Raw genomic sequence first — 23130 nt, 5'->3', positions numbered from 1 at the left:
TCTTGCAGATAGAAACTGTTTCTGAGCCTGTTGGTATCAATCTGCATCCTTGGTGACGCTTCTGGACTTTTCTCAGACTCACTTTCTCTTGTAACTTGTTACTTATTGACGTTTTAAAGTGTGTTGTTCTTTCCAGTGGATGACGACACAAAGAGAATTAAGGACGAACTTAAAGACAGTCTGGAGAAGAAGTTTGGATTTGTGTTTGAAGGCACCGCAGTGGAACAAACTCCCCTCAACAGCATCTACACACAGCTCTACATCACACAAGGACAGAGTGAAGGAGTTAATAAAGAACATGAGATCCGGCAGATTGAATATACACGCAGGGCAAAAAAATCTACAGACACTCCAATTAACTGCAATGACATCTTCAAACCCTTATCTGGAGAAGACAGAGAAAAGGAGAGACCCATCAGAACTGTGCTGATGAAGGGCATCGCTGGCATTGGAAAAACAGTCTCTGTGCAGAAGTTCATCCTCGACTGGGCTAAAAGAAAAGCTAATCAGGATGTTGATTTCATCTTTGTGCTTCCACTCCGAGAGCTGAATCTGATTCAAGATGACCAGTACAGTCTTCATGGACTTTTGCGTTACTTCCACCCTGAACTTACAGCGATAGAAGAGGCAAAGATATATGATACCTGCAAAGTCATGTTCATCTTTGATGGTCTGGATGAAAGCAGACTGCCATTAGGTTTTCATCAGAACAAGAAGTTGACTGATCTAACTGAGACATCATCAGTTGACAGGTTGATGACAAACCTCATTGAGGGGAATCTACTCCCTGAAGCTCTCCTCTGGATAACCTCCCGACCAGCAGCAGCCAATCAGGTCCCCTGTAAGTACATTGACAAGGTGACAGAAGTACGAGGGTTCAACGACAAACAGAAAGAAGAATACTTTAAGAAGAATGTTGAGGATGAGAACCGGGCCAGGAGAATCATCTCACACATTAATACATCAAGGAGCCTCCACATCATGTGCCACATACCAGTCTTCTGTTGGATTACTGCCAGGGTTCTTGAGCAAATGTTGAGTGAAGATAAGAGTGGAGAGATCACAACTCTGACTGAGATGTACAATCACTTCCTGCTCATTCAGACAAACCTGAAAAGCAATAAGTATGATGGGGAAAGGGAGACGGATCTGGACATCATCATAGAAAGAAACAAAGAAATAATTCTCAAACTGGCACAACTTGCATTTGAACAGCTGGTGAAGGGCAATCTCATATTCTGTAAGAAAGACCTGGAGGAGTGTGGCATTGATGTCAGTGAAGCCTCAGTGTACTCTGGGTTTTGCACGGAAATCCTGAAAGAAGAGTATGGGCTGTATCGGAAGAAAGTGTACTGCTTTGTCCACCTGAGCTTCCAGGAGTTCCTTGCTGCTCTGTACGTGTTCCACTGCTGTGCGAGCAAGAACATCAAGGCCCTGGAGTCTTTCATTGGGGATGTGTCATCAGAGCTGTCCTTGCATGTGCTGCTGAAGATGATGGTAGATAAAGCCTTGGAGAGTGAGAATGGACACCTGGACCTGTTCCTCCGCTTCCTCGTTGGCATCTCAACAGAATCCAACCAGAGACTGTTACATGACCTACTGCCACAAACAGAGATCAGCTCAGAGACTGTCAAGGAAATGAAGAAATACCTCAGGGAGCCGAACGTAGAGCAAGTCTCGCCTGATAGGTACATCAATCTACTCATCTGCTTGACTGAGATGAAAGATGATTCAGTGCATGAGGACATTGACAGGTTCCTGAAGTCAGGAAATCAAACAGGAAAGGAACTTGCAGGAGCACACTTCTCATCACTGGCCAACGCACTGCTGATGTCAAAGGGTGTGCTGGATGAGATTGACCTGAGGACATACAACTTGTCCCCTGGGTGTACGAGACTGGTCCCAGCTGTAAGGAAATGGAGAAAGGCCATGTAAGTAATATCATAAAGTCAAAATTACCAATATCTATCAATAATTATATCAGACCGATTGCAACCAATGAGGGCCACTAAATTAACGCCAGCTGATGTCTCGTTAAACCATCAACGCGTACTAAAATCAACCACACGCTGATCTCAATTGCCGCCAATTGTTAGTGTAATCTTCCACCTTTACGACTACGACAAAAATAATAATCTTCATGTAAAATATCATCACACGAGAAGTGTTTGAAAAAGTCCAGAGAATGTCGATATACACCTTCCTCGGCGCTCACCAAAAAAAAATGAAAAACCATTGTCCAGCACTGGGCATGAACTCATGACCCTCGGAGTTGTAGCGCGCTGCTTAGGTCACCGTGCTACTGGAGTACACAGCGCTCTAGCAAGCTGTGAGAGTAATTGGCGATACCTCATTGTAATAGTGTTTTTTTATTATGTTGTTTTAAGCCTTCACCAAACCATATCCCTAATCTTGAAGTCCAGGAATGAAAGCCTAAACTTAACCCTTTGAGTTGTTTCTGTTTCAGCCATCTAACCAAGCAGGCTAACCACATATCCCAGAGAAGTTAACTTCACTAGGGTAGGGAGCAGCATTCTGAATTTTGGATGAAATGTGTGCCCAATTTAAACTGCTTGCTACTCAGGCCCAGCAGATAGGATATGCATGTAATTAGTAGATTTGGATAGAAAACACTCTAAAGTTTCCACAACTGTTAAAATAATGTATGTGAGTATAACATAACTGATATGCCAGGCAAAAACCAGAGGAAAATCCAACAAGGAAGTACTGTTATTTTGAAACGCTGTTTTTCCATTGAAAGCCTATACACCATACAAATAATTAGGACCCCGTTCACGAGCTCTATGGCTTCCTCAACATGTGATCAGTCTTTAGCCATTGTTTCAGGCCACTTTCATTCAGTGGTCAGTGGAAATTTCCATTCAGCAGCCATGCGTCTGACCGAGAATGCGCCTTTCTTGTTTCTCCTTTCCTATTGACAAAGCTTTTGTCCAGTTGAAATATTATTGATTATTTATGACAAAAACCATCGGAGTGTTTATACTAAATTTTATTGTACTTTTTAAAACTTTTCGTCTGGAATTCGTGCACACGCCTTCTGCATTCGGATTACTGGACAAAACGCGAAAACAAAAAGGAGGTTTTTGGTCATAAAGAGGGACATTATCGAACAAAACAAACATTTATTGTTTAACATGGAGACCTGGGAGTGCCACCAGAAGAAGATCATCAAAGGTTAGTGACTAATTTAATCACTATTTCTGACTTTTGTGACACCTCTCCTTGGTTGGAAAATGGCTGTATGGTTTTCTGTGGCTAGGCGCTGACCTAACATAATTGCATGGTGTGCTTTCGCTGTAAGGCCTATTTGAAATCGGACACCGTGGCTGGATTAACAAGAAGTGTATCTTTAAAATGTGTATAACACTTGTATGTTTGAGGAATTTTAATTATGAGATTTCTGTTGTTTGAATTTGGCGCCCTGCAATTTCACTGGCTGTTGGCGAGGTGGGACGCTCACATCCCGAACCATCCCAGAGAGGTTCACTTCTTTAGGAACACAGCCCTAATGTTGGTAACTAACATCATTATGTTGTCATTCAGAGTAACATTTAATTATTTTCCATGCTACCACACATACAGCAGGTTTTTAAAGGACCAAAGAGTTTGGTCTCCTTTGTGTTTTAATTTTTGCCATGGAAAAGATATCATGATACTGGTATCATCACAGCCTTAATTAATTATATTTTCTCTGTATCTACAGACTGATTGGCTTTGAACTCTCTATGGAGGACTACGAATCACTGGCCTCCATTCTCCAATCAGCAGACTCACATCTAAGAGAGCTGCACCTGGACGACATCGGGGAGCGTGATCCTGATGGTGACGATGATCCTGATGGTGACGATGAGGCCAGACTGACTGTTCTCGTTGCTGCGCTGACTGTTGTCCTCGCTGCACTGAAACATCCACACTGTAAACTGGAGACACTGAGGTCAGTAGTATTGAGGAGGTCTTCTCACGATGAAAACTATAAAAGATGAATCATTGTTGGTAGGGGTAGAATTATCATTCCTTGAACATGATGTTTTGTCACTCACAGAACTTCCGACACACACGGCAGACTTATCTGAGGAAGATTTTGACCTCACTGTGCTGAATTTGTTATAACGCTGGTATGTGTCCCTGACCTGCATTACATCACACTCTGTCTGAGTGATATTGTCTCTGTTTCTACAGACTGGGTGGCTATAAACTCTCTGAAGAGCACTGTGGATTACTGCCTTCTGCTCTCCAATCAGCCGACTCACATCTGAGAGAACTGGACCTGAGAGACACCAAGCTGTCTGATGGTGGTAGGAGGGAACTCTTTACTTCTCTGAAACATCAGAACTGTCAACTGCACAAACTGCGGTTAGTACTCTGGGAGGGTTGATCACATGACAATAGCCTAAACAGGTAGTCATTGTTGGACAGTTTGTTGGAGTAAAATTATCTGTAATAATTAACTGTGAACAGACATTATTTATTCATTTAGAATTATTTTAATGACCACAGGCCTACAGACAGACACATACCTACAGATACGACTACATACCTTCAGACATGACTACATACCAGACATGACTACAATACCTACATACATCACCACAGATCTACAGACATGACTACATACCTACAGACATGACTACATACCTACAGACATGACTACAATACCTACATACATCACTACATACCACCAGACATGACTACATACCTACAGACATGACTACATACCTACAGACATGACTACATACCTACAGACATGACTACATACCTACAGACATGACTACATACCTACAGACATGACTACAATACCTACATACATCACTACATACCACCAGACATGACTACATACCTACAGACATGACTACAATACCTACATACATCACTACATACCACCAGACATGACTACATACCTACAGACATGACTACAATACCTACATACATCACTACATACCACCAGACATGACTACATACCTACAGACATGACTACATACCTACAGACATCACTACATACCTACAGACATCACTACATACCTACAGACATGACTACTTGCCTACAGACATGACTACATACCTACAGACATCACTACATACCTACAGACATGACTATATACCTACAGACATGACTACATGCCTACAGACATGACTACAATACCTACAGACATGTCTACATACCTACATACATGTCTACATGCCAGATGTACCTCACTAAGAGTTGATGTATTAAATGTGATACCATCTGAAAGGACAGGTTCTGAATAATGCTGTTATGTGTCTCTGTATGAGTGATATTACCCCTGTTTCTACAGACTGTCTAGCTTTAGACTCTCTGAAGAGGACTGGGGATCACTGGCCTCCGTTCTCCAATCAGCAGACTCACCTCTGAGAGAACTGGACCTGGACCTGAGGAACAGTGGACTGTCTGATTGTGTTGGGAGGGAACTCTTCACTGCTCTGAACCATCCACACTGTAAACTACAGACGCTGAGGTCAGTATCTACACTATAAACTACAGACACTGAGGTCAATATCTACACTATAAACTACAGACACTGAGGTCAATATCTACACTGTAAACTACAGACACTGAGGTCAATATCTACACTGTAAACTACAGACACTGAGGTCAGTATCTACACTATAAACTACAGACACTGATGTCAGTATCTACACTGTAAACTACAGACACTGAGGTCAATATCTACACTATAAACTACAGACACTGATGTCAGTATCTACACTATAAACTACAGACACTGAGGTCAATATCTACACTATAAACTACAGACACTGATGTCAGTATCTACACTGTAAACTACAGACACTGAGGTCAGTATCTACACTGTAAACTACAGACACTGAGGTCAGTATCTACACTATAAACTACAGACACTGAGGTCAATATCTACACTATAAACTACAGACACTGATGTCAGTATCTACACTGTAAACTACAGACACTGAGGTCAGTATCTACACTGTAAACTACAGACACTGAGGTCAGTATCTACACTATAAACTACAGACACCGAGGTCAATATCTACACTGTAAACTACAGACACTGAGGTCAATATCTACACCCTAAACTACAGACACTGAGGTCAATATCTACACTGTAAACTACAGACACTGAGGTCAATATCTACACTGTAAACTACAGACACTGAGGTCAATATCTACACTATAAACTACAGACACTGAGGTCAATATCTACACTGTAAACTACAGACACTGAGGTCAATATCTACACTATAAACTACAGACACTGAGGTCAATATCTACACTGTAAACTACAGACACTGAGGTCAATATCCACACTGTAAACTACAGACACTGAGGTCAGTATCCACACTGTAAACTACAGACACTGAGGTCAGTATCTACACTGTAAACTACAGACACTGAGGTCAGTATCCACACTGTAAACTACAGACACTGAGGTCAATATCTACACTATAAACTACAGACACCGAGGTCAATATCTACACCCTAAACTACAGACACAGAGGTCAATATCTACACTGTAAACTACAGACACTGAGGTCAGTATCTACACTATAAACTACAGACACCGAGGTCAATATCTACACTGTAAACTACAGACACTGAGGTCAATATCTACACTGTAAACTACAGACACTGAGGTCAATATCTACACTGTAAACTACAGACACTGAGGTCAGTATCTACACTGTAAACTACAGACACTGAGGTCAATATCTACACTATAAACTACAGACACTGAGGTCAATATCTACACTGTAAACTACAGACACTGAGGTCAATATCTACATTGTAAACTACAGACACTGAGGTCAATATCTACAATGTAAACTACAGACACTGAGGTCAGTATCCACACTGTAAACTACAGACACTGAGGTCAATATCTACACTGTAAACTACAGACACTGAGGTCAGTATCCACACTGTAAACTACAGACACTGAGGTCAATATCTACACTATAAACTACAGACACTGAGGTCAGTACTTTGGGAGGGTTTGTCACATGACCAGAACTCATTGATTGTTGGACAGTTTGTAAAGGTCAAATTGAGACGGAGAGCATATTCAGATATATTTATTATTGATAATAATGGCTTTTACTTGGAAGCCTGGCCCAAAGATTCATATCTACTACAGGTACAACTGCATATTAACACTAGCAGACTAAAACTTGTGTTGTTCACTGCCCATAAATACTTTCTTTGCCAAGAATGCATTTCCATTGATTAGCCTGATTTAATGGCATTGTTTGTTTTGTCTTTAATGTTTTCTCTAATGTTATTTTCAAAGTTGTTTACGTGTTACTCATCATGTTGCAATATATTATCCCCTTTAGGCTGAATGGATGTTCCCTGACAGAGAAAGGGTGTGAAGCCTTGGCCTCAGCTCTCAGCTCAAACTCCTCTCACCTGAGAGAGCTGGATCTGAGTCACAATGACCTGCAGGATTCAGGAGTGAAGGTGCTCTCTGCAGGACTGGGGAATCCACACTGTCAACTAGAGAAACTGAGGTTGGTATTTCAAAACATACCTGCTCAATACAAAGATGATTTGTCAAATCACAACATCATTACAGTAGCCAGTAAGTCAGCTCAACCAATGAGGTAAATACTGGGTTAACTGGAGAATCCACATTGTAAACTAGAGAACCAGAGGTTAGTATTTAGAAACAGTATTGGTTTTATTGGAAATATGTATATACTGTGTATCAGCTATCACCACTAGAGGGCAGCAGTCCTGTTGTAAAATCATGATGAACTCTCTCTGCAGGCTGTCCTTCTGTAGAGTCACAGAGGAAGGCTGTGCTTCTCTGGCTTCAGCTCTGGGGTCAAACCCCTCCCATCTGAGAGAACTGGACCTGAGCTTCAATCACCCAGGAGACTCTGGAGTGAAGCTGCTCTCTGCTAGACTGGAGGATCCACACTGTAGACTGGAGAAACTCAAGTTAGTACAGTTACTGTGAAAATTATATTGTTGTATACATACACAGACTGTGTTTCACTCACTCTGTCCGTTCCTCTGTCTCTCCCACAGTGTGGAACATACAGAAGAGATCTGGGTTAAACCACAGCTGATGACGAAATGTAAGGGTGTTAGTTATAAGGAATCCGTTTATTGACCAATACATTTGACAAACAGGCGTATAATTAAACACACACACACATTCCGACAAATTCGAACCAATTCCCTCTCCTCTAACTTGTCCTCTTGTCTGCAGATGCCTGTGATCTCACACTGGACCCAAACACAGCACACATAAACCTCTCTCTGTCTGAGGGGAACAGAAGGGTGGAGAGGGTTAAAGAGGAGCAGCCGTATCCTGATCACCCAGAGAGATTTGATCACTATACCCAGGTGTTGTGTAGAGAGGGTCTGACTGGGCGCTGTTACTGGGAGGTAGAGTGCAGTGGGCTGGCTGACATTGGAGTGACATGTAAAGGCATCAGTAGAAAAGGAGATGGTTCTGCCGGTGAATTTGGATACAATAAGAAGTCCTGGCGTCTGATCTGCCGTGGGAATCATTACGGTGCCCTCCACAATAGTCAATATACTACAATACATGCTCCACACCTCATAAACCCTCCTCAACCCCAGAGAGACCAGTCCTCCTCCCCTCCACGCCTCATCAACCCTCCTCAACCCCAGAGAGACCAGTCCTCCTCCCCTCCACGCCTCATCAACCCTCCTCAACCCCTGAGAGACCAGTCCTCCTCCCCTCCTCAACCCCAGAGAGACCAGTCCTCCTCCCCTCCACGCCTCGGAGTAGGAGTGTTTCTGGACTGGCTGGTCGGCACACTTTCCTTCTATGAGATCTACTCTGACACAATGACCCATGTGTACACATTCCAGACCACATTCACTGAGCCCCTCTACCCAGGGTTTAGTGTTTCTAATGAGGGCTCTTCAGTGTCCCTGAGCCAGGTAGAGTAGTCTCCTATGTCCTGGAGGAACACCTGGGTCTCCATGGAAACACAGTCACACTCCTGTTCTAACCCAACCATGTGACATGATGGGGTGTTGTTGACAGTGATCAGGACATCAGATATGGACATTGTAACAGATAAATGTTGTTGACTGTGATCATGACAGATATTCGTATTCACACCACTGAGTCAATACTTTGTAGAAGCACCGTTGGCAGCAATTGCAGTTGTGAGTCGTTTTAGGTAAGTCTCTAAGAGCTTTGCACACCTGGATTGTACAATATTGGACCATTATTATTTGTTCAATTCTTCAAGTTCTGTCAAATTGTTTGTTGATCATTGTTAGACAGCTTTTATCAAGCCTTGCCATAGATTTTTAAGCGGATTTAAGTCAAAACTGTAATTAGGCCACTCAGGAACATTCAATGTCATCTTGGTAAGCAACTTTTTATCCTAAAAAATGTCTTAATCCTTGCTGATGACAAAGATACTCATAACATGATGCAGCCACCATCATGCTTGAAAATATGAAGAGTGCTACTCAGTGACGTGTTGTGGTGGATATGGCCTAAACATTATGCTTCGTGTTCAGGACAAAAAGTTAATTTCTTTGCCACATTTTATGCAGTATGTTTTTAGTGCCTTTGTTACAAACAGGATGCATGTTTTTGAATATTTTAATTCTGTACAGGCTTCCTTCCTTTCACTCTGTCATTTAGGTTAGTATTGTGGAGTAACTACAAAGTTGTTGATCCAATCTCGGTTTTCTCATATCACAACCATTCAACAATGTAGCTTGTTTAAAATCCCCATTGTCCTCATGGTGAATTCCCTGAGCAGTTTCCTCCCTCTCTGGCAACTGAGTTAGGAAGGACGCCTGTATCTTTGTAGTGACTGGGTGTATTGATACACCGTCCAAAGTGTAATTAGTAACTTCACCATAACATGCTCATAGGGATATTCAGCGTCTGATTTTTTTTTTTTTACACACATCTACCAATCGGTGCCCTTCTTTGTGAGGCATTGGAAAACCTCCCTGGTCTTTGTGGTTGAATCTGTGCTTGAAATTGAGGGACCTAACAGATAATTGTATGTGTTGGGTACTGAGATGGTGTAGTCAATCAAACATCATGTCAACCACTATTATTGTACACAGAATGAGTCCATGCAACTTACTATGTGACTTGTTGAGCACATTTTTACTCCTGAACTTATTTAGGCTTGACATAACACAGGGGTTGAATACTCATTGACTCAAGACATTTCAGCTTTGAATTTGTTGTTAATAATATGAAATCCCACAAACAAAATTCCACGTTGACATTATAGGGTATTGTGTGTAGATCGCTGACACAACAGATCAATTGAATCCATGTTAAATTCAGGCTGTTACGTAACAACATGTGGAATAAGTCAAGGGGGCAGTGAATACTGTCTGAAGGCAACATATACAGCACAGGCCAACATATTGTATGTGTACTGTAGGCTACAATACGCTTGGTTTTTGTAACGAGCTCGTTACCTGCTCTTACATATGATTGGCATTGGATTGGTTAGGTTTAGGCTTTCTCCTGACTCCTAGATTCAATCTTTATAAATATTACCGTTTTAAATAATAACTTTGTGTCATAGACTACAATTAGAGCCTATACTGTCTGATTACCACTATGCCAATGTGAAATTGTAGATTTGTTGGTTTGATTAAAATAAGAGAGAGAGAGAGAGAGAGAGAGAGAGAGCGGGAGAGAGAGCGAGCGAGCGAGACAGAGCTAGACGAGGCCGCGTTTAACGGAAATCGGTGCCATTGAGAAACAGTGCGTACGTTACTTTCCGCTATCACGCTAGGGTATTAACGATTCCATACATTCGATCGTCGGTCATATCAACTCTAGTCGGTCGTGAGGTTTATGGAGCATTACGGACGATCAGGTCTAGATTCTTTAAATGCTCTGGATAATATCTATCCGTGTGTAATCTTGGAGCCCTCCGCATTCCAGGCTAGGGAGAGGAAGGATGCTGTAGCCTACCAAGCTATGCGCTACTGAAGTGTTTTACATTGGCCAATAGCCCAGCCTCAACAGTGCGACTGCATTTTGACTGGACTCGACGATACATCATATAATATAATATGACTTCCATTTGCTATGTGTTATATCTGTACGTTTGTATTTGTCATCCAACTGGACTAGCCTGTAGAATAGGCTACAGTCATCGCCATAGGAACCCGAGGGAGATATCATTATAATAAGCTACTTTAGTGCAACGTGACGTGCAACAGTGGGAAAGACGGTCGAGTCCTATTAGGTGAGATTGAGTGTATGTGTGACGCTAAAGTGGCGTGTGTTTCCTCATGTGGAGTGTTTTTCGTCGAGGAGGATACGCTCGCGTTGTCGGATAATTCCCACGTCGAGGATCGGTTGACTCCCTTCTTTATTCCATCTCGCTCTCACACACACCGTGCGCGTGGCCTCGCCCGGGAGCAACCGGGTCGCCTATTACACGGGCTTATTTTTACTGCATCGGCAAGAAGGAGAGGGAGAGAGAACCGAGGATAAAACAACGGGAGGGAAGGATTGGGGGACCGGAGGAGAGAAGAGGAGAGGCGGGATGAAGGAGGAGACGCAGTGAACGACAGAGGAGGAGGAGGGAGACTCGAGCGTTCGAGGTAAGCGGGAATAATGGCGACGGTAGGGTACATGTATGAAGAACGGTTTGGTCTGTACAATCACACACAAACACACACCCACACATATACCACTTAGGCTACGGTTTGACCTGTCAATATGGCGCATGCATGTACACTCTTGTGTGTGTGTGTGCGTGTCATACACATGTTGACTAGTGGCGTCTCCTGCTGTGTGTGAGTTGTTTTAATGCACCATGGAACACTCCAACAGGCATTTAGAATCTCTCCCTCTTTCTCTCCTCTGAGAAACAGACAGTAGGATGATGAATGTGATAGTAGGGGGTTTGCTTACTGACAGGCTGTCTCACTGAGTGGTGAGTCACTCACATTCCTCTTCTAATCACATTTCAAATCAATGTGTGTGTGTGTGTTCGTGCATGCGTGTGTGTTTCTACATATGTTGTGTGTCTGTGCGTGCTCGTGTGTGTGTGTGATGATTGTGTTCCAAGTCTTTGAAGAGTGTCTTATTTTTGTCTGTCTCTGTTTGTCTCTCCTCTGTGTTGGTATTCTGTAGGGAGTGTGTGTGTGTGTGTGTGTGTGTTTGTGTGTGTGTGTGTGTGTGTGTGTGTGTGTGTGTCAGTATGTTTTGACTGGGGACTATGATGGTGGAAAGAGGGATCACGGGGGAGAAGTCAAGACCAGTGGACAAAGAGATTATAAACAGAATGTAAAGTGGAGGTGGGCTGGAAAGAGAGAGGGAGAGAAAGAGAGAGAGAGCTGTGGTGACCTACATGCCAGAACTGGACAAGAACCTGACACTCTTAGCACTCAGGGGGACAAAACACCTACCTGGATGAGACAGCATTCCCTCCAAAATATTTCCCTTTAGACACAACTATGACAAAACGGGTCTCAATTCCTGTAGCTCTGTCGCACGCTGGGTCTATACATAGTCAATGGTTGGCTTCGAGGGGAGTTTTACGGTAGGTACACCTACAGCTCATCCCTTGGCAGTAGTACTGTAGATTACTGTATCACTGACCTCAACCCAGAGTCTCTCAGACCGTTCACTATCAGCCTACTGACACCCCTGTCAGATCACAGCAAAATCACAGTCCACTTCAAAGGAGCAATACTCAATCATGAGGCATCAAAGCCAAAGGACTTCGATAATATTAAGAAATGCTATAGATGGAAGGAATGTAGTGTGGAAACCTACCAAAAAACTATTAGGCAACAATAAATTCAATCCCATTTAGACAACTTCCTGGACAAAAAGTTTTACTGTAATAGTGAAGGTGTAAACTTGGCAGTAGAAAACCTAAACTGTATAGTTGACCTCTCGGCTTCCCTATCAAATCTATACATTTATATCATATCATATCATATATTCAAATCTATACATTTATATCATATCATATATTCAAATCTATACATTTCAAGCCGACAACCGAAGAAAATGAACAACAATAACAAATGGTTTGATGAAGAATGAAAAACCTAAGAAAGAAATTGAGAAACCTATCCAACCAAAAACACAGAGACCCAGAAAACCTGAGCCTACGCCTTCACTATGGTGAATCACTAAAACAATACAGAAAACCTGAGTCTACGCCTTCACTATGGTGAATCACTAAAACAATACAGAAAACCTGAGTCTACTCCTTCACTATGGTGAATCACTAAAACAATACAGAAAACCTGAGTCTACGCCTTCACTATGGTGAATCACTAAAACAATACAGAAAACCTGAGTCTACTCCTTCACTATGGTGAATCACTAAAACAATACAGAAAACCTGAGTCTACGCCTTCACTATGGTGAATCACTAAAACAATACAGAAAACCTGAGTCTACGCCTTCACTATGGTGAATCACTAAAACAATACAGAAAACCTGAGTCTACGCCTTCACTATGGTGAATCACTAAAACAATACAGAAAACCTGAGTCTACGCCTTCACTATGGTGAATCACTAAAACAATACAGAAAACCTGAGTCTACTCCTTCACTATGGTGAATCACTAAAACAATACAGAAAACCTGAGTCTACGCCTTCACTATGGTGAATCACTAAAACAATACAGAAAACCTGAGTCTACTCCTTCACTATGGTGAATCACTAAAACAATACAGAAAACCTGAGTCTACGCCTTCACTATGGTGAATCACTAAAACAATACAGAAAACCTGAGTCTACGCCTTCACTATGGTGAATCACTAAAACAATACAGAAAACCTGAGTCTACGCCTTCACTATGGTGAATCACTAAAACAATACAGAAAACCTGAGTCTACGCCTTCACTACGGTGAATCACTAAAACAATACAGGAATACACTGGAAAAAGAAGGAACAGCACGTCAGAAATCATCTCAATGAAACTGAAGAATCCAATGAATCAAACCACTTCTGGGAAAATTGGAAAACACTAAACAAACAACACGAAGAGTTATCAATAGGATAAACCACTTTTCCAATCTGGCTCTATAACAAAGAATAAACAGCAACAACATATACATGATCAAATACAATTCTTAGAATCAACTACTAAACACTACCAGAACCCACTGGATGATCCAATTACATGGATTGAACTACAAGACAACATTCAAACCCTCCAACCCTAAAAGGCCTGTGGTGTTAATGGTATCCTCAATGAAATGATAAAATACACAGACCACAAATTCCAATTGGCTATACTTAAACTCTTTAGCATCATCCTCAGCTCTGGCCTATTCCCCAATATTTGGAACCAAGGACTGATCACCCCAATCCACAAAGGTGGAGACAAATTTGACCTCAATAACTACCATTGTTACGATATTGTGTCTAGATGTAGGTGAAGGAGTGAAACGCAGGAGAGCAGAGATGTCCGAGTAGCGGTTTTTAATAGGCAAGTCCACAAAAACATAAAGGTCAGGTACAATAACAAAATAAACTCGACAAAAGAGAAACCAGTTACTCACGGAAGGAGGAAAAAACACCGCTCCTAGAACTGATACACACTCGGTATAATACATGAAAATACACAGGCACAACCTCAACAAGCAACATAACACGAACAATCCCGCACAAACCTAAGCAGGTAACAGGGGTAATTATACACACAGAAATTCAAGCAAATAAAACCAGGTGTGAAAGAACCAAAGACGAAACTAAGGGAAAAAGAAAAATAATTGTTGATGGCTAGTAGGCCGGTGACGCCGAGCACCGAGCGCCGAGCACCGAGCACCGAGCGCCGATCACCGAGCACCGAGCACCGCCCGAACAGGGAGAGGAACCACCTTCGGTGGAAGTCCTGACAACCGTGGCATTTGCGTCAATAGCAACCTTGGGAAAATCCGCTTCAATATCATTAACAACAGACTTGTAGGTCAAACAAAAAACTATACGTACCTCGGCCTAAACATCAGCGCCACAGGTAACTTCCACAAAGCTGTGAATGATCTGAGAAACAAGGCAAGAAGGGCCTACTACGACATTAAAAGGAACATCAAATTCGACGTACCAATTAGGATCTGGCTAAAAATACTTGATTCAGTTATAAAAACCCATTTCCCTTCATGGTTGTGAGGTCTGGGGTCCGCTCACCAACCAAGAATTCACAAAATGGGACAAACACCAAGTTGACACTCTGCATGCAGAATTCTGGAAAAACAGAACTGGAAAAACAGAACTTGTACAATCGGCTAATTATCAAAAGTTTGTTGTGCCAGCTCAGCGCTCCTGGTCTCCAGTACGCCTCCTCGGACCAGGATATCCTGCGCCGGCCATACGTACTGTGTCTCCAGTACGCCTCCTCGGACCAGGATATCCTGCGCCGGCCATACGTACTGTGTCTCCAGTACGCCTCCTCGGACCAGGATATCCTGCGCCGGCCATATGTACTGTGTCTCCAGTGCGCCTCCACAGCCCAGTACGAGTGGGTTCTTCGTCCCGCACCAGAGCCACCACCAAATATGGTGGATCCGAGAGCCGAGCGGGTTCTTCGTCCCACACCAGAGCCACCACCAAATATGGTGGATCCGAGAGCCGAGCGGGTTCTTCGTCCCGCACCAGAGCCACCACCAAATATGGCGGATCCGAGAGCCGAGCGGGTTCTTCGTCCCGCACCAGAGCCACCACCAAATATGGTGGATCCGAGAGCCGAGTGGGTTTTTCGTCCCGCACCAGAGCCACCACCAAAATGGTGGATCCGAGAGCCGAGTGGGTACTTTGTCCTGCCACCACCGACACTAGACACCCCCCCCTAACCCTCCCTTTTTTTTCAGATTTTGAGGTGGGTACTGTCACGTCCTGACCATAGAAAGCCTTTATTTTCTATGGTAGAGGTCAGGGCGTGACTAGGGGGGTTAGTCTAGTTTATATTTTCTATGTGGGGTTCTAGGTTGTTTTTTCTATGTTGGGATTTTTTGGTATGATTCCCAATTAGAGGCAGCTGGCTATCGTTGTCTCTAATTGGGGATCATACTTAAGTAGCATTTTTTCCACCTGTGGGTCATGGGATATTGTTAATGTTTAGTTGCTTGTTTGCACTGCGTTGTCATCACGGTTTGTTTATTCTTTATTTGTTTTGTATTTACTTAAGTTTCACTTTCATTAAAATATGTGGAACTCACAGTACGCTGCATCTTGGTCCGACCATCATTATTACGATCGTGACAACGCGGCTTTAACATTTTTTTATTGTGTGGTGGAGCTGCATAAGTGTTGCTCTCCACTTTCCGGGGGATCAAGTTTTGAAATTAGTGGAATTAAAGTATGACAGCTAAAGAGATGGAGAAAACACCTGTCTCCGGATTACATCTTCAAACTAAGGGGAAATCGTGGCATGGCATTCCTGACAGGGAGACGCGCCCGTCATGCATGATGATTTATGTATCCAGATAAGATAGTCTAGCGTTAGCTAGCTACATTTTCAGATATTACATGTTTCTAATTTGGATAGAAAGTGGTTTCATTTCAAACTCCTGTTAGCTGGCTGGCTCCCTAGCTGACATTATTTGTTTCCCAGAGCCGTTTGCTTTTCTAGTTAGAGTCCAATGTTAGCTAGCTAACACTGAACATGGTTGATTAGCCCCCAGCACTGTGGCATTGTTGACACTTTGTTCATTGTTGTTTAACTAGCTAACTAATGTTAGCTGGCTGGCTCATTAGCTAATGTTTTGTACAACACCCGTTGAATATGGCAGGTGTCAGTAAATGTCTGCAAAAAAACGTAATGAAATTGTTACCAGCGGAGCTGGTTAGGCTGTTTTCATGTTATCCCAGAGGTAAACAAATCATTGGCCAGTTCGTCAAGTGTGTTCTCCGAGTGCGAAACAAGATGGGTGGGGCTACATCTTAAGAGGGTGTGAACGAGGCTGAATGGGTGTAGACAAAGAAGCGCTCTTCACTAGATACCAAAACATTCAAAGGCGATTTTCTCAAAAGTGAGTTTACAAGTTGATCAACTTTCAAAGCATAATGACTTCCCCATTGTTCCACAAATGCAGTGTATAATATACCATTATGTAGCTCTGAGTCTCCACCTTTATCCAATGTAAAACACACCATTTCACATTCTGCTTCTGAAGACCAGGTGGTGAGTCACAAATCATGACAAAACAAAAAGATAATTACTTGACACATTGGAAAGAATTAACAACAACAAAAAGATCAAACTAGAATGCTATTTGGCCCTAAACAGAGAGTAAACAGTGGCAGAATACCTGACCACTGTGACTGACCCAAACTTAAGGAAAGCTTTGACTATGTACAGACTCAGTGAGCATAGCCTTGCTATTGAGAAAGGCCGCCGTAGGCAGACATGGCTCTCAAGAGAAGACAGGCTATGTGCTCACTGCCCACAAAATGAGGTGGAAACTGAGCTGCACTTCCTAACCTCCTGCCCAATGTATGACCATATTAGAGACACATATTTCCCTCAGATTACACAGATCCACAAAGATTTAGAAAACAAATTAAATTTTGATAAACTCCCATATCTACTGGGTGAAATTCCACAGTGTGCCATCACAGTAGCAAGATTTGGGACCTGTTGCCACAAGAAAAGGGCAACCAGTAAAGAACAAACACCATTGTAAATACAACCCATATTTATGTTTATTTATTTTCCCTTTTGTACTTTAACTATTTGCACATCGTTACAACACTGTATATATACATAATATGACATTTGTTTGCTTTGGCAAAGTTAACAAATGTTTCACATGTCAATAAATTGAATTGAGAGAGAGAGTGAGAGAGAGAGTGTGAGAGTGAGAGAGAGACAGACAGACAGACAGACACAGAGAAACAGAGAGAGAGAGATGTATAAAGATATAGAGAGGGGAGAGACAGAAAAGGAGGGAGAAGAATGAAATGGAATACAGACAGGTGATGTGAGAGGAAGAGAGACATACTTGGATGGGGAAGAAAGAGAAAAGGAAGATGAAGAGAAGAGGGAGAGATACTATAGGTGGAGAGGTGAGGAAGAGAAGAGAAGATGGAGAGATACTATAGGTGGAGAGGTGAGGATGAGAAGAGGGAGAGATACTATAGGTGGAGAGGTGAGGAAGAGAAGAGAAGAGGGAGAGATACTATAGGTGGTGAGGAAGAGAAGAGAAGATGGAGAGATACTATAGGTGGAGAGGTGAGGAAGAGAAGAGACGAGAAGAGGGAGAGATACTATAGGTGGAGAGGTGAGGAAGAGAAGAGGGAGAGATACTATAGGTGGAGAGGTGAGGAAAAGAAGAGAAGATGGAGAGATACTATAGGTGGAGAGGTGAGGAAGAGAAGATGGAGAGATACTATAGGTGGAGAGGTGAGGATGAGAAGATGGAGAGATACTGTAGGTGGAGAGGTGAGGAAGAGAAGAGAAGATGGAGAGATACTATAGGTGGAGAGGTGAGGAAGAGAAGATGGAGAGATACTATAGGTGGAGAGGTGAGGAAGAGAAGAGAAGATGGAGAGATACGATAGGTGGAGAGGTGAGGAAGAGAAGAGAAGATGGAGAGATACTATAGGTGGAGAGGTGAGGAAGAGAAGAGTAGAGGGAGAGATACTATAGGTGGAGAGGTGAGGAAGAGAAGAGAAGAGGGAGAGATACTATAGGTGGAGAGGTGAGGAAGAGAAGATGGAGAGATACTATAGGTGGAGAGGTGAGGAAGAGAAGAGAAGATGGAGAGATACGATAGGTGGAGAGGTGAGGATGAGAAGAGAGAAGGTAGAGGGATAGTAAGAAATAGATGGAGAGAGGAAGGCAGAAGTGTGTGTGTGTCTGTCACAGGAAAACAAAGCAAATCTAACCAGTACACCATTCATTTACATTACCCACCAGATACAAACATCTAATTTTCATACACACACACACACACACACACACACGCACACACACACACACACACACACACACACACACACACACACACACACACACACACACACACACACACACACACACACACACACACACTGCTTATTTGGTTGGGTCTTATACAGTCTGCAATGGAAATCAGGCAGGAAAATAAGACCTGTAGGGTCCCCTTATACCATTATTTACATATGTACCTACAATACACACACACACACATAGACACGCACTGACTCACTAACATACACACGCACTCACACTCACGCACATACACGCACGCTCACTCACTGACACACACACACAGTCTCTCTCTCTTCCAGCATGTCTTTGTGTCCCTTTATTGTGTCCTAATGTCCTTCATCCTGAGGCTAGTCTCCTTCTCTCTCTCCCTCCCACTCTCTTCCCTTCCCCTCTCCTTCTCCCTTCCCCTCTCCTTCTCCCTTCCCCTCTCCTTCTCCCTTCGTCTCTCCTTCTCCCTTCGTCTCTCCTTCTCCCTTCCCCTCTCCTTCTCCCTTCCTCTCTCCTTCTCCCTTCCCCTCTCCTTCTCCCTTCCCCTCTCCTTCTCCCTTCCCCTCTCAAATCAAATCAAATCAAATGTATTTATATAGCCCTTTGTACATCAGCTGATATATCAAAGTGCTGTACAGAAACCCAGCCTAAAACCCCAAACAGCAATCAATGCAGGTGAAAGGCCCAACCCTAGGAAGAAACCGAGAGAGGAACCAGGCTATGAGGGGTGGCCAGTCCTCTTCTGACTGTGCCGGGTGGAGATTATAACAGAACATGGCCAAGATGTTCAAATGTTCATAAATGACCAACATGGTCAAATAATAATAATCACAGTAGGTGCAGGGTGCAGCAAGTCAGCACCTCAGGAGTAAATGTCAGTTGGCTTTTCATAGCCGATCATTAAAAGTATCTCTACCACTCCTGGTGTCTCTAGAGAGTTGAAAACAACAGGTCTGGGACAGGTAGCACATCCGGTGAACAGGTCAGGATTCCATAGCCGCAGGCAGAACAGTTGCAACTGGAGCAGCAGCACGGCCAGGTGGACTGGGGACAGCAAGGAGTCATCATGCCAGGTAGTCCTGAGGCATGGTCCTAGGGCTCACGTCCTCTGAGAGAAAGAGAAAAAGAGAGAATTAGAGAGAGCATACTTAAATTCACACAGGACACCGGATAAGACAGGAGAAGTACTCCAGATATAACAAACTGACCCTAGCCCCCCTACACATAAACTTCTGCAGCATAAATACTAGAGGCTGAGACAGGAGGGGTCAGGAGACACTGTGGCCCCATCCGATGATACCCCCGGCCAAACAGGAAGGATATAACCCCACCCACTTTGCCAAAGCACAGCCCCCACACCACTAGAGGGATAGCTTCAACCACCAACTTACCATCCTGAGACAAGGCCGAGTATAGCCAACAAAGATCTCCGCCACGGCACAACCCAAGGGGGGCGCAAACCCAGACAGGAAGATCACGTCAGTGACTCAACCACCTCAAGTGACGCACCCCTCCTAGGGACGGCATGAAAGAGCACCAGTAAGCGAGTTACTCAGCCCCTGTAATAGGGTTAGAGGCAGAGAATCCCAGGGGAACCGGCCAGGCAGAGACAGCAAGGGCGGTTCGTTGCTCCAGAGCCTTTCCGTTCACCTTCACACTCCTGGGCCAGACTACACTCAATCATATGACCCACTGAAGAGACGAGTCTTCAGTAAAGACTTAAAGGTTGAGACCGAGTTTGCGTCTCTCACATGGGTAGGCAGACCATTCCATAAAAATGGAGCTCTATAGGAGAAAGCCCTGCCTCCAGCTGTTTGCTTAGAAATTCTAGGGACAATTAGGAGGCCTGCGTCTTGTGACCGTGTACGTGTAGGTATGTACGGCAGGACCAAATTAGAGAGATAGGTAGGAGCAAGCCCATGTAATGCTTTGTAGGTTAGCCGTAAAACCTTGAAATCAGCCCTTGACTTAACAGGAAGCCAGTGTAGGGAGGCTAGCACTGGAGTAATATGATACATTTTTGGGGTTCTAGTCAGGATTCTAGCAGCCGTATTTAGCACTAACTGAAGTTTATTTAGTGCTTTATCCGGGTAGCCGGAAAGTAGAGCATTGCGGTAGTCTAACCTAGAAGTATCAAAAGCATGGATTCATTTTTCTGCATATTTTTTGGACAGAAAGTTTCTGATTTTTGCAATGTTACGTAGATGCAAAAAAGCTGTCCTTGCAACAGTATTGATATGTTCGTCAAAAGAGAGATCAGGGTCCAGAGTAATGCTGAGGTCCTTCACAGTTTTATTTGAGACGACTGTACAACCATCAAGATTAATTGTCAGATTCAACAGAAGATCTCTTTGTTTCTTGGGACCTAGAACAAGCATCTCTGTTTTGTTCGAGTTTAAAAGTAGAACGTTTGCAGCCATCCACTTCCTTATGTCTGAAACACAGGCTTCTAGCAAGGGCAATTTTGGGGCTTCACCATGTTTCATTGAAATGTACAGCTGTGTGTCTTCCGCATAGCAGTGAAAGTTAACATGATGTTTTTGAATGACATAACCAAGAGGTAAAATAGATAGTGAAAACAATAGTGATCCTAAAACGGAACCTTGAGGAACACCGAAATTTACAGTTGATTTGTCAGAGTACAAACCATTCACAGAGACAAACTGATATCTTTCCGACAGATAAGATCTAACAAACTGATATCTTTCCGACAGATAAGATCTAAACCAGGCCACAACTTGTCCATGTAGACCAATTTGCGTTTCAAATCTCTCCAGAAAAAGTGGTGATCGATGGTATCAAAAGCAACACTAAGGTCTAGCAGGAGGACAGATGCAAAGCCTCGGTCTGATGCCATTAAAATATAATTTACCACCTTCACAAGTGAAGTCTCAGTGCTATGATGGGGTCTAAAACCAGACTGAAGCATTTCGTATACATTGTTTGTCTTCAGGAAGGCATTGAGTTGCTGTGCAACAGCTTTTTCTAACATTTTGAGAGGAATTGAAGATTCAATATAGGCCGATAGTTTTTTTATATTTTCTGGGTCAAGGTTTGGCTTTTTCAAGAGAGGCTTTATTACTGCCACTTTTATTGCGTTTGGTACACATCCGGTGGATAGATAACCGTTTATAATGTTCAACATAAGAGGGCCAAGCACAGGAAGCAGCTCTTTCAGTAGTTTAGTTTGAATAGGGTCCAGTATGCAGCTTGAAGGTTTAGAGGCCATGATTATTTTCATTGTGTCAAGAGGTATAGTACTAAAACACTTGAATGTCTCTCTTGATCCTATGTCCTGGTAGACTTGTGCAGACTCAGGACAACTGAGCTTTGGAGGAATACCCAGATTTAAAGAGGAGTCCGTCATTTGCTTTCTAATGATCATGATCTTTTCCTCAAAGAAGTTTATTAATTTATTACTGCTGAAGTGAAAGTCATCCTCTCTTGGGGAATGCTGCTTTTTGGTTAGCTTTGCGACAGTATCAAAAAGGAATTTCGGATTGTTCTTATTTTCCTCAATTAAGTTGGAAAAATTAGGATGATCGAGCAGCGGTAAGGGCTCTTCGATACTGCACGGTACTTTCTTTCCGGTATTCGGTACTGTCTCTTTACTTTCTTTTTTTGGCGCCATTTCCGTTCCAATTTTCTGGAAGCTTGCTTCAGAGCTCGGGTATTTTCTGTATACCAGGGAGCTAGTTTCTTATGAGAAATGTTTATATTTTTTAGGGGTGCAACTGCATCTAGAGTATTGAGCAAGGTTAAATTGAGTTCCTCAGCTAGGTGGTTAACTGATTTTTGTCCTCTGACGTCCTTGGGTAGGCAGAGGGAGTTTGGAAGGGCATCAAGGAATCTTTGTGTTGTCTGGGAATTTATAGCACGACTTTTGATGCTCCTTGGTTGGGGTCTGAGCAGATTATTTGTTGCAATTGCAAAAGTAATAAAATGGTGGTCCGATAGTCTAGGATTATGAGGAAAAACATTAAGATCCACAATATTTATTCCATGGGACAAAACTAGGTCCAGAGTATGACTGTGACAGTGAGTGGGTCCAGAGACATGTTGGACAAAACCCACTGAGTCGATGATGGCTCCAAAAGCCTTTTGGTGTGGGTCTCTGGACTTTTCCATGTGAATATTAAAGTCACCAAAAATTGGAATATTATCTGCTTTGACTACAAGGTCCGATAGGAATTCAAGGAAC

The 23130-nt window shown here is 43.0% G+C and overlaps 2 protein-coding genes across 10 annotated transcripts in view; both read left to right on the top strand.

Annotated features, from left to right (window-relative positions):
- LOC139423638 (NACHT, LRR and PYD domains-containing protein 3-like) overlaps nucleotides 1–10553 on the top strand; it is a 132612-nt gene extending 122059 nt beyond the window's left edge. For 7 of the 9 annotated variants that reach the window (XM_071175223.1, XM_071175230.1, XM_071175227.1 and 4 more), the window contains 8 exons: nucleotides 137–1931; nucleotides 3725–3955; nucleotides 4201–4374; nucleotides 5316–5495; nucleotides 7351–7524; nucleotides 7784–7957; nucleotides 8048–8097; nucleotides 8232–10553. In XM_071175223.1, the coding sequence (XP_071031324.1) occupies nucleotides 137–1931; nucleotides 3725–3955; nucleotides 4201–4374; nucleotides 5316–5495; nucleotides 7351–7524; nucleotides 7784–7957; nucleotides 8048–8097; nucleotides 8232–8944 (3491 nt within the window). In that variant the 3' untranslated portion in view covers nucleotides 8945–10553. Of the gene's footprint in view, nucleotides 1–136; nucleotides 1932–3724; nucleotides 3956–4200; nucleotides 4420–5315; nucleotides 5496–7350; nucleotides 7525–7783; nucleotides 7958–8047; nucleotides 8098–8231 lie in introns of those variants that run through there. The other 2 variants (XR_011635861.1, XR_011635860.1) reach the window with 2 other exon arrangements.
- A 196-nt stretch (nucleotides 10554–10749) lies between these two features.
- Nucleotides 10750–23130, top strand: part of LOC139424207 (adhesion G protein-coupled receptor L1-like) — a 96619-nt gene continuing 84238 nt past the window's right edge. Inside the window, exon 1 of the mRNA XM_071175886.1 lies at nucleotides 10750–11602. The gene's annotated coding sequence lies outside the window, so the exon portion shown is untranslated. The remainder of the gene's footprint in view (nucleotides 11603–23130) is intronic.

This window comes from Oncorhynchus clarkii, chromosome 13 (genome assembly GCF_045791955.1).
Source record: "Oncorhynchus clarkii lewisi isolate Uvic-CL-2024 chromosome 13, UVic_Ocla_1.0, whole genome shotgun sequence".
Lineage (NCBI taxonomy): Eukaryota > Metazoa > Chordata > Actinopteri > Salmoniformes > Salmonidae > Oncorhynchus > Oncorhynchus clarkii.
The sequence above is the reverse complement of the archived record's forward strand: the minus strand, read 5'-3'. Positions and strand labels throughout refer to the sequence as shown.